The sequence below is a fragment of the Hemitrygon akajei genome, chromosome 2, assembly GCF_048418815.1.
Source record: "Hemitrygon akajei chromosome 2, sHemAka1.3, whole genome shotgun sequence".
Lineage (NCBI taxonomy): Eukaryota > Metazoa > Chordata > Chondrichthyes > Myliobatiformes > Dasyatidae > Hemitrygon > Hemitrygon akajei.
In genome coordinates this window covers 58,317,829-58,330,992 of record NC_133125.1, presented here as the reverse complement: position 1 = coordinate 58,330,992, position 13,164 = coordinate 58,317,829, and the positions used below count along the sequence as shown (strand labels likewise).

The following is a 13,164-nucleotide window of genomic DNA, read 5'->3' as shown; positions in this document are numbered from 1 at the left end:
ATAGGAGGATGGGCAGCCCGCAAGTATTGCCATCCTCTGGTGAACATAGCATACCCACAACCCACTAATCCTAAATGTTAAGGCTTTGAAATAGGGTAGGAAACCAGACAATCTGGAGGAAACCATGCAGTTATGGGGAGAACATACAAACTCCTTGCAGACAGTGGTGGAAATAGAATGCTGATCAAATAGCTGGCACTGTAATAGTGTTATGCTAACTGCTCTATCCTCATGCCACCTGTAAAATGTTTTTTCATCAGTCAGACCACATTTGGAGTATTGTGAGCAGTTCTGGACCTAATTTGTAGGAAAGGATGTGCTGCAAGAGAAGAATTCTCCCAGGATGAAAGGAATAATGTCCGAGTAATTTTTGATGGCTTTGGGTTTGTACTTACTGGACTTTAGAAGAACGAGCAGAAGGGGATCTCAGTGAAACCTCTCACGTACTGAAAGCCTTGATAAAGTAGACATGGAGAGGATGTTTCCACTAGTAGGAGATTCTAGGACTAGAGGGCACATCCTCAGAACAGAAGGACGTTCCTTTAGAACAGAGATGAGCAATTTCTTCACCCAGAGGGTGGTGGACCTGCAAATTTGTTGCCACAAATGGCTGTGGAGACCAAGTCATTGGGTGTATCTAAAGCAGAAGTCTAGAGGTCCTTGATTAGCAAGGTCAAAGTCCAAAATTCAAATTTATCAAAGTACATCCATGTCACCACATACGATCCTGAGATTCATTTTCTTGCAATCACAGCAAACACAAAAAATGGAATAGGATCAATGAAAGACTGCACCCAACAGGACAGAAAAACAACTGACTTTCAAAACAAAAATAATAATAAATAAATAAGCAATAAATTTAAAGAATATGAGATGAAGAGTCCATAGGTTGTGGGAACAGTTCAGTAACGGGGTGAGTGAAGCTGAATGAAGTTATCTTCTCCGATTCAAGAGCCTAATGGCTGAATGGTAGTAACTGTTTCTGAACCTGGTGGTGTGGGTCTTGAGGCTCTTGTATCTTCTTTCAGATGGCAGCAGTAAAACCAAATAGTGCAAGTCCTTTATGATGGATGCTGCTTTACTGTGACAGCGCTCCATATAAAAGTGCTCAACAGTGGGGAGAACTTTACCTGAGATGGCTGGGCGCTGTATCTAGTACTTTCTGTAGGCTTTCCATACAAGGGCATTGGTACTTCTATACCAGGCAGTGATGCAATCAGTCAATATACTCTTAAAAGTTCTTGACGCCCTCTACCTCTGATCCCCTGATTAAAAGTTGCTCATGGACCTCTGGTTTCCTCTTCCTGAAGTCAATAATCATCTCCACGGTCTTGCTGACATTGAGAGAGTTCGTTGTCGCACCACTCAGCCAGATTTTCAGTCTCCCTTCTTTGTGGTGATTTGTCACCACCTTTCATTTGGCCAACAATGGTGTATTCAGCAAACTTAAACATGTCATTGTAGCTGTGCTTAGTCACACAGGCATAAGTATAAAACAAGTAGAGCAGGGGAATAAGCACACAGCTTCGTGGTGTACTTATGCTGATGGGAGATTGTGGAGATGCTGCCAATTCAAACTGAGTGGGGTCTGCAAGTGAGGAAATTGAGGATCCAGTTGCACAAGGAGGTACTGAGGCATAGGCCTTGAAGCTTATTGATTAGTTTTAACGGGATTATATTGAATGTCAAGCTGTAGTTGATGAAGAGCATCCCGGCATATGCATCTCTGCTGTTCAGATGTTATAAAAGACAGGAGAATAGGGTTAAGAGAGAAAATAAATCAGCCATGATCGAATGCCAGCAAATTTGATGGGCTCAGTGGCCTATTTCTACTATGTCTTATGGTATCAGACTGCCTAACCTATCAAGCTGCCTTATTTCATAAAATGGAAACATCTGCTTCTACAAAAAACAATATATGCTTCCTTAAAGATATTGCGTTGTATAGTTCTGCAGTTATAGGCATCAAGACTTGCTTCTTGCATTCAATGCTCTTTCCCTTGGAGGTACACATTTCTTTGGCTTTCTGAAATGCTCCATTTTTTATTTTGTGTAACAGCATAACCCAACTCTGGAAACAATTGACAATTTCAAAAGTAAAATCCTACATTTCTATTGTTTCAAAGAAACTAATTAATTTTCCTGTCATTTAAACATTCATCCATCCTTTACTTATCCTTAATCTCGTATTTATCTCTTCACTGATTAAAATAACATTAACCTATTAACGTGCAACGCAGTGTTTGTATAAGATCCACCCCATTTAATTGGGATAACTAAAGGACAGGCACTCAAGCAGGTACGTCATACAAGATAAAAACAGAACTTAAGAGTTCAATTAAAGTAGGTGGACTTATAATTACCTAGTGAACACTGATACGACCAAAGCCAATTAGCCAGAAGCATTAGTTAATGTGCATTTTGAGCATTAAATTCCAGTACAAGGAGACATTATTTGATAGCTTATGACTTTGACCAGTTTATTAAAGTGCAAAGTGTAGACCAGGGTGCACAATAGGAAAATTTATGGACTGATAATGGCCAGATGTCAGTTAGCAAGTCTTGAAACTACACATCAAGTATTTTGAAAAGAATCAAATGTATATAATTAGATACACACCTCACTTCTGAAAACAAAGATAAACGGCTGGATCAAGTCATTGGACCATTTCCCTATGATTTAGGAAGGTGGAGTTTTAAAGTCCAGACATTTAAACACATTTCTGCCCATGTGAAATTCATGACACTTTAATAAAATGTTTGACAAATGAACCTTCACATGTCGAAGTCATCATTGCCACACCCTCCATATTCTAATAGCAGATTCAATTTATTTGAATAATTACCAACAGAACTACAAACCTTTTAATGTTATGCATGCCAAGTTTAAAATGTACCTAGAAAAATTCAGCTCCCACAACTACTTGCACATTTTACTGTGTCATTTTCTAAATTTAAAATATATTAAAGGATTTTTTTTGAGTGAATTTACAAAACCATTGCGCATTAGGTCAAATCAAAAGCAAAATTCTAAGACATGTCAACAATTTAGTAAAAAAACAATTGAAGCTGAAAAATTACTACACTAACTTTCCTCAGGTAAAATATTGTATATTACCTTAACAACTCACCCAAGTTGTTGATATAGAAAATTGGAGGATCAATACGATTAAATACCCTTCTATCTGTAAGGTCCAACTGTAGGTAGATTTTCAACAGAACAAATCAAAATGAAGACAAAAAGGCATTCAAGACAAGTCAAGGAAATGTTATAACAACGAAGCACGAATCTTGCTAAAGGGTACAAGACCACCTCAAAAGGCACTGAACCCATCTCTGAGCTCAGTGCAGTCCATTGCGAAAATGTTGAAAAACATGAAACCACAGCCAAACTACCTAGGTCAGACCACCCCTCTAAACTTAATCACTGGAGAAGAATGGCACTTGTAAGAGAGACTACTGTGACACTAACAGTCAATCTGAGTGAGGTGCAGATGTCAGTAGCTGCAACTGGAGATGTTCATGGCTCCACCAACCCCAAGGCCTCAAACAAAGAGGGTATTTATGGAAGAGTGGCAAGGTAAAAGCCCTGGCTTTTAAAAAAAAGCACGTTTGCCCATAAAGACTATGTGAATTGTCTCTCAGATGATACTCGAAAGATGTGGAAGGCCTGTGGTCAAATGAGACCACAGTGGAACATTTTGGCCTCAACACCCAGTGGTATAGGTGGCATAAATTTAATACTGTAATACTGTACATAAACTAGTTAGCACAATCCCTATTGCAAAGTATGGTGGGGTAGCATCATGCTACGGGGATGCTTTTCACCAGCAGGGTCTGGAAATCTGGTCAGGATTGATGGCAAGATGAACACTGCTAAATACAGAGAGATCCAGGATTAAAAAGCTGCTAGCCTCTGCCAGGAAACAAACTGGGGAGGAAGTTCAGCTGGACAATGACCCAAAGCACACTGCCAGAGCAACCACCGAGTGGCTTCAAATGAAGAAAATTTGATGCCCTTGAATGGCCCAGAGTCCTGACATTAACCCAACTGAACATCTCTTGCAAGACCTCAAGATTGCTGTACACTGCCACTCCCCAACTAACCTGGCACAGTTTGAATAATTTTGTATGCAGGAATGAGCAAACCTTCATGTTGTGCAAAGCTAAGAGACTTATCCAAAAAGGCTACTGGCTGCAATAGCTGCAAGAGGTGGTTCAATTAAGTATGGGTATGAGGAACTATATACCAAATTAAGAGGCTAAAAAGGCTAAAATCTGACTGACATTTGCAGCTTGACTATAGTCACGCAGAGAGAATAATGTTGCAAGATAAGGAACAAAGGAGTGCTTGTTGCATGAGAAAGCTGCTTTATGTAACCACTTATCAAGGATGCCTGGCAATGATCAGAGTACTATGTGATAACAAATGTTTAACAAGCAGCCCTGGAGATCGCTCGGGGCTCAGTTGATTAAAGATTTCCAGGCTCTATGAGCAGGGATCTGTAATATCAACTGAAACGCAAGTTTGCTAATAAACAGTATGTACTTTTAAGTAAACTGCGAATGACAATTATTCCCTTGGTCTGAACCTAAAGTCCTCTGGTAGAGAGGCAGAGTGACAGGTAAAGGGGATCAACACTTTTGAACTGCTGACGCATTAGCTTTTGAAATTTTAGTTTTTCATGCTTTACAACTTTCCTTGGTTTTTGGGCTCTGCTGTGGGGGGTGGGGGGGTGAAGAAAAGGAACATGCGATGCATAAATAAAAAAAATCTCAGTTAAATTTATCAAAATCCCTGGTTGCAATATTTATTTATGTGAACAAAGGGTTGGGTGCCGAGTACTTTTTCAAAGCAATGTATATGCAGCCAGGTTTGATATGCATCTTAAATGCTATCTTCACGAAAAAAAATCATCCTTTGGTACTTATTTTTAAAGCTTAATAATAAAGTTGAGTACAAGTATAAAAAAGGAACTGTGCGTTTCTAAGAGTGAATAAATCTGCATGGGAATTATGAATTTCATGGCAAAAGCTACATCTAAAAAGTGGAAAAAACTGAATAAAGCAGGTAGCCTTACTCTAAATTATTATTTTTAAAATTTACTATAAGGGCTCGGGTCTGATCCTTTAATTTGGACCAAACTGCACATTTCACATTTGGCCTTGGACAATTTTTTCTGTCTAAACTGCAGAAAGCCATCATTTTCAGCCTTTGGCTGAAACAACCATGTGCTCAGCATAAACGATATTCCTCACCCAACACAAACATCCCCACCTAGCCACATCCCAAAAGAGCCAGCAATTACAACAGCCTGAAACAGACATCTGGTATTTTGCATCGAGAGTACTGCTTCAGATTAAATACCATTGCCTTCATATAAAAATCCACCTCACCCCCAACATTACACATCTGCTCCAATATCTCAGACTTTGCCCTCTAAGGTTTCCCCTCCAATTAGCTCACATAAAAGTCTGCTACCCAGAGAAAAACCCCTCATCTCTTCTGGTAGCTGAACTGACTAACGTTTGTTCTGGTACCTCATTTAAAAATATTCTGTTTTATTCCTAGCCATAGCCAAATTTCTCCCCAATCACTAATGTAAAATTTATGACTATATTTGCATTCGCCTACCTCCATTACTCCACTGACCTTGACATCAAGTACTTTGGCTCCTCATTCTTTCTTCTCTCCTCCCCCATTATTGGACAACTTAACTTCCACCAAATCATTCTGATGTGCCTGAAGAATCTTTGGATATTCAGCTTGCATCAGAAAGTACAATACCAAAGAACATCATGCTTCCCACCCTCCTCCACAAAAGACAGTTAATCAATAATGAAATTCCCAAAATTTACTCCAATCAGAATCTTGAAAATAGTCTAATAATTTATAGGAATGTGACTCACTGTTTAAATTAAGTTTCACACTAGACAGCTGTAATATTTTCTAAAGGACAGTGGGTTCTAGTTAATTGGAGCTTGGTTAATCGGGAGAGTCTCTTATTTGATACATCTCTTAAGAACAAAAACTGATCAAAATAATAACAGAGATTTCCTTCATTTAGTTGGGACACCATGCCGCTTAATAGGGCCAGAAGACTGTTGTCGAACAATTTCTCACTAGCATCTGTCATGAGTACTTATGTGGCTGTTACTACACAGTGCTTAGAGCAAAGAATTTTTAAAACAGCTTCTGTTGTATGATGTTTGCATTCAAAACAGCAGTGGATTTTGTTACAGCTAGTTTGCGAGAAATAAGCCACAAGACAATTCAAAACTTTTGCTCGCTGTAGTTTCAAGCTTCGAATTGCTAGAAACAGCCAGGAGCGAAAAATTGACTCTCCTACAATTTCACTACTTTAAGTTGAGAACTACAAAGAATTTGAAGGTATCGACAATTATTCTGAACATTACAATGACAAAGAAGATTTGGAGGATGCAATCGTCAAGAGCATTATATGAAGGTACCGGGCGGCTGGGCTGATTTTGTTCATTTACAGTCAATCAACAGGAACACTGCAGCTCAAGCTGGATAATTCCTCTGTTGGCAACTAATAGGAACTAACACTATTGGCAGTGTTCTAACTTGTTCTGCATCAAACACTTAACTCATCACTCAAACAATAGTTTATTTTTTTAATATATATACACCTTTTTAACTACAGTGGGTAGCTGCTTAATTGGGACACATTGGGATTAGTCTATTTTGACCCAATTAAGCAGCTGTCCCAATTAGCTGAATTTTCATGGAAACAGTCAAAAAGGTATAAAGGCAAACTACAATTTAACTAAGGAACAAATTATGTATTTAAATGAAACACAAGAACAAATTAGAACACTATCAATGCTTCAAGTTCTGTAAAACTGTATTGGTTCCTAACAGTTATCTGAAGAATTTGTTCAGTGAACACTGCCATGTTATTTTGGATGTACAAAATCAGTGCACACCTGGTGCAAATAATAAACTGCCTTCATACAATGCTTTTGATGATTCCATCCACAAAATTTTCATTTTCATTGTAATATTCAAGATGTTTGGTGATGCCTTCAAATTCTTCATAGTTCCTAACATATTGAAGTAGTGAAATTGTTTCATTTTTAATCCCAGCTGTCGCTGACATCTCCAAATCCGAATACTTGAAACCGCAGTCAGTACAACAGTTCTGAATTGTCTTACTATTTCTTGACAACAAAGTGACGAAACTCACTGCTTTTTGAATACAAACATGCAACTGACACAATTTAAAAATTGCTTGCTCTAAGCATAGTAGTGTCTAACAGCCACACAAGCACATGCGACTAACATCAGTTAGAAACTCTTTAGCAACAATCTCCTGCTCCAATTAAGCAGCACAGTGTCCCAAACAAAAAGGATCCCAGCTATTTTCTCAATTAGTTTTTGTTCATAAATTTTCCCAAATATATGTGGCAGCCTTGATTAACCGATTAATCAGAATCCACTTTATTTGCTATTTGAATATTTCCCTCGAGACACAGTAACTACTTAAGAATTCCCCCCTCCCCCCACAAAAAAAATTAGCAGTTACAAGGCAGGACATTACCTAATCACAGCTTATTGAAACAAAATAAAATTACTAAGTGTTCAGGTTTCGGCATCCCTCATCCCACCAAAAAAAATCTCAGAAATTGATGAATTAAAACTAGAATAACCACCAATGTTAGTTCATCATTACCCTGCACTACTGGCTTATCATGGTCTTACTCTCATCACCCCCTCTAGTCTACAACTCTTCCACAAAAAAGAATCTTCAATAAATGCCATTCTAGTTCTCTAAAGTGAAATTAAATCCCCAATTAATCTTGATGCATACAGTACACTACAAAAACAGATCTCAAATTTTAAGTTCAAGTAGAACACTGAAGCATTGCACAGGCAAGGTAAAAGTATGTTCAATCTGTAAACACATTTATGTATTTAAGACAGACTCAACACCAACCTACAGTACATTTTCACTGTTTGGCAAAAACTTTGCCCACTGATAACCACAGGGTGTAAAACCAGTAAGCCTGCTCACAGCAACATGATTGCTTTGAATGTTTTTCTTGTGATCGCAAGACCCTGTTGGATATTGGTAATGTAGCATACTGCAGGTCTGGTTCACTGGCAAGACCGATGGTGGGGGAGCTGTGCAGCCTCGACTGCTGCGCAGATCGGGCACCCATGATGCAGGGTGCACCGCCAAGGGAGGAGATGGTGCAGGGAGTTTTAGAGAGCAGAAATGCAGTGAGTGCTAGGTTGGGGGTTGGCCCCCTTCCATCAGTGCTGCCCTCCAGGGTTTGCTCAGTGGAAGACAAGCTGGACTGGTGTTTGACTGTGGCTACACTAGCACCAGATTATTGCTGGGTGCTAGTTCTCACAGAAACGTGGCATCAAGATAGTGCCTCAAGCACATCATCAATCTACAGGAGTGACAACTGGGGACACGAGCTAAAAATATTATTTTTTTGTGACTTCATGTTCTTCTACTATTGTAATATGTACTTTATGTGCTGTGTGTTTAACACCTTGGACCCGAGAGGAATACTTTCATTTGGCTGCATTCATGAGTATAGTTGAATGCCAATCAAACTTCAACATGGCTAAACAAAATAAAGGGAAATTACACAAATACTTAAACTCATCGATAGCAAAGACTTATCTGTCCATTTTAAGATAAATAGGCCATTCAGAACTGTTTACAGCAAATATATCACCCCAGTTTTAGCTCGGAAACCATTGACTAAGAGTATATAAAACTGCTAATCCCAGTACAGTCTCAAGTAACAGCACACTGCTGTAACAACTCTGAGATAATTGCTAGAGAGCCAGCTGAAGTTACATTATTTGCCTAGCACTGGTCCTCCAAGAGCTCCACAAATTTGAAGACTTTTGAGCCAGAGTGCAATGTTGGCTAGAGTCAGGACCCTGCATTTTGACTCTTGGTAGGGTCATCAATGCTAAACAGTAAAGGCCAGACGAAAAGTGGTCCACTGATACTCCTGGCTTGGGGATTCAGTTCAGGGCTAACAACCTGGACTGGTTTAATAAAAAGACAGTTATGGAAACAACAATGAAAGATCCTTCTAATCTGTGTGCAACCAAGATGGAGGATCTTTCCTTCTGCCCTAAATGCCAACGGCATGACAGACAGTAAGTACCAGTGCTTTAGTGCTTAAATAGTGTCATTTTTATTTTCTCTCTAAAACAGTCACATCTTCAATATTTACTGTACATGAAGATTAGAATAAAGACCATCACACTTTACAAAACCCTCCCTCTTTTCAGCAGTAGTTGCTGGAAATCACAGGAAACCTGGCATAAACCCAGATGGAACAGAAGCAGGAGATGTTATATCTAATAGTCAAAAAACAAATTTCTTCTAAATACTAACCATTTGAAATGTTAAATGTTAACTGGGTTTTATACTTGAGGGAAATGGGAGCAGAGTTATATTAAACAGTACAATCCAATCTTTTCATTCTGGTAAATGCTGTGAGTGAATGTTGTTGAATAGGGCAGTAGAGTACTTAGCTTTGTTAGTTACCGTTTAACACATTTAACTTCCATGCGGTCAAATGGCTGTTCGACCAGGTTCACTGTTCAAGGGATACATTTGAGCAGTGATATGATTTTACATTAGATAGTACAATATTCAGTATTTTACAATACCTTGTATTTGACTTGAATCACTAATGCTGAAGGTAGTTAAGACTAAACAAAACCGAAGATCTGTATAGGGCAACTGGCTTTCTGAACAGAATTTCAGGGGACTTGGAGAAGTGACGCAGAAGATTGTAACATTGGAGCAGCAAAGTACTGGTCCCGCTCTCATTGCCGCAGGAGCACCCTCTCCCTCCTTCGCTGGTGGAGACAGAGCCGATCAGATACCAAAGTGCTGATTTGTGGACTGTAGTTCTGATGGACTCTGGATAAAAGACTCTTTCGGGCTTCTGTTGTTGCTTGCATGGTGTGTGCGTGCACGTGTGTGTGTGTGGGGGGGGGTAAACTGATGTTTTTGCTGCTGCTTGTGCAAGGAGGGGGCTTTGATATTTCTATCATTTCATTTACTAATCCTAAAACACACTATAAATCATTTCCTCTACCCTAGCACCAAAGAAAGCAACTTACCTTTACACTAAAGATAACTTCTCCCAAAATGACAACATTCTGGGCAGACAGAGTCAGCAGCTGAGACTGCTGCCCACTGCCTGCCTGCACAGGTACACTCAATAACAAAAGGAGCCTTTACTCTCAATAGTCATCAGCAGGTGAAAAAGGAGAACCAATTCAAGTTGATGGCAGGATCAACAACATCTTCAAAGATAACAAATCAGTATATCTATGCTCCAGTAATGTAGTGCAGAACCTAGTTAGCAGAATCAAAGAAATCAATAACGTAGAGTAACATAAGTGTCGTACAACGATGACACTAGACTCAGAATTAAGAGATAAACCATTTGAATCAGTTGATGACAGGAGAAGAAACAGGCGCTGAAGACATTTAAACACAAGCGATTCTGCAGATGCTGAAATCCACAGCAACACACACAAAATGGAAGAACTCAGCGGGTCAGGCAGAATCTATGGGAATTAATAAAGTCAATATTTCAGGACAAGACCCTTTATCAAGTCTACCATGTCAACATTTTATTTCTACTGTAGATATTTCTCTGGTTTTACTATTCTGCTCACTGCATTCCCCATGAGAATTTAGAATTGTATTGGAAATGTTTTCTTTCTCATTTCAAATAGCCATAACCACACATTTCAATACAATCTGACCCATACAAGAAAACTTGAGAATAAGGGAAACTAGCAGGCATTTGAACTGTACATTTAGATCTAGAACAGAATTAACTTTAGATTGTAGCAATGGAGGTAAAGGTTGGACAAAATTTTAAGAATTAAGACTCCAGGACTTGTCAAATAGCAAGATAACAATTCCTGTTTGGAATCCCAAATTATGTCAAAATGATGAACCTGAGCATTTTTTTTTTTAAAAATGCTTCCATTTTCAATCTACTGGGGTGACCTTTGTCAAGGCCAATGCAACAAAACTACTACAGCACTCTTCGCTACCGGGAGAGAAAGTCTGTCCAGCATGAAGTCCGGTGTCAGCACCAGTTTATAATAATTTGGCTCTATCAGACAACCTGTCATCCATCTGGCCACAAGACAACTTTGCAGTACAAATTGGTTTGCTCAATAAGGTCATCTGGTCACCTGAAAGAATAGCAAATAGTCAGGCAAGCCCTCACATTTCAGTATCCTAACCTTTCCTGCAGGATAGCTCCTTAATTTATTAATCTTACATCCCGAGAGTCCAAAATGCTTTTTAAAGAGCAAAGCAGTTCTTTCACAGAAACCTCGATGCTACAAGCTCTGGGATTATGCAATTGTATGATCGATCACTATTCTAAAACATACAAGATCCGTAGTATTATCTTATATCATAATATTATGGATCTTGTAATACTAAACTACAGAGTGGATGTTAGACAGGATTTGATGGTTGAAAGTTAAATCACATTTTACTTGTATATACACACACTAATACCAAGTAGGATTTTAGTGAGGAAATCATTTGAAGGTGCCTTTCCGCTAATAGCTTCAGAAACTACTAACATACTGTGTACTGGTTATAGCAAAGGAAAAGCATGCATATAAAACCTATCAATACCCCAAATATTTAAGTCAGGGGTTCCCAACCTAGGTGCCATGGACACCTTGCTTAATGGTATTTGTCTATGGCATTAAAACAAGGCTAAGAACCCCTGATTTAAGTTGACTGAAAATTTAATTTAGTAAAGCACTCAATACAAGATGCCAAGTCTTAGTTTCACAAATTTACCTTGATCGTTTTGGTTTGGAGTCTCAAACCATTTAACGTGTTGATGGCTTTTTCAGCATCCTTCGGATCCACATAGTTTACAAACCCATAACCAAGGCTCTGACCTGGAGGAAAGAACAAGTCAATTATGAATCCATGGCCAATTCAATGTTGTAGTCTTATAGAAAATGGCTGGTCATATCAAAGCTTCTTCTTGCACTGGACTTTGATTGCTTCTTTAAGGCTGGGTCATGGATGTCACTAACAATTACTGCCAACCCTAAACTTTCCCTGGATGAAGGCAACAGTTACCCATTAAGTGCATCTCAAATTGAGACAAGTTTTTAACCAAAACATCAGTTGCTTATAGCAATTTAAACAGTTTTCACAAAGGATTAATATCTAGAGTTCTGATTTTGATTCAGAATCCCAATTCTAAAGGATGTTTCAGAACGAATTCAAAATTTCAATATAAAAATGTAAATTAGAATTCACTATTAATTGCTAAAAAAACTGCAAATGTTATAAATCTGTTACAAAACCATTTGATGATCGTACCATTTCTAATGTTCATTGAATAAAAATCTCACTCACTTCCAATAGCCTCTGCCTGATCTAATTATTTCCAGAATTTTGTTTTATTATCCTAAATAAAAAGCATTGATTTGATGATAACATGGTAGCTCTAGCACACAGGTTTAATCCTGATCTTCTGCATTGAGTTTGCACAATGGCCCTGCAACTGAGGTTTCTCACATGCCATAGAAGTGTCGGTGTGTTAACTGATTTCTGTATTCCTGACATAGGAGGAAAATTAAATAAGATAATGGACAACAGGGAAATAGGACAATGGGATTGATCACAGATCTGGCATAAACTCTGATATCTTTTCACATTGTCTTATGACATTAATGTTTTCAGATGGAAGATATCCTTCTGTCCTTAAATACGATTAATTCTCAAACAAGATATTAACTCTCAATTTCCTTAGCAGGTATATTACTATTGTGTTACAGTCACTGTATCTTCATTGCAATAAACACCAACACAATCCAGAATAGCTTTAAAAACTTAAAACTGATTAATCTTAAAAATCAACCTTCTATACTTTTCTCCATGTACTTGAGAAGTACTCTGGATCAAATACTTTTTATTCTCCAAAATCACAATAGATATAAAGTATGAATTCTGAACAGAAGAAGAGTCCATTCTCTTCTCTTTTTATCATGACCAGCTATTTCACTGTCTTTGAATGAAATATTAAACATTGATGTTTGAAAACAGCTTAATGGTTGAATTATATCTTTTGAGTGGAAAAGAGCTGTGTGAT

The 13,164-nt window shown here is 38.3% G+C and overlaps 1 protein-coding gene across 4 annotated transcripts in view; it reads right to left on the bottom strand.

Annotated features, from left to right (window-relative positions):
- The window catches only part of elavl2 (ELAV like neuron-specific RNA binding protein 2), an 85,081-nt gene that overhangs the window by 31,978 nt on the left and 39,939 nt on the right, over positions 1-13,164 (bottom strand). For all 4 annotated transcript variants that reach the window (XM_073072602.1, XM_073072593.1, XM_073072611.1 and 1 more), the window contains one exon: positions 11,856-11,959. In XM_073072602.1, the coding sequence (XP_072928703.1) occupies positions 11,856-11,959 (104 nt within the window). The remainder of the gene's footprint in view (positions 1-11,855; positions 11,960-13,164) is intronic.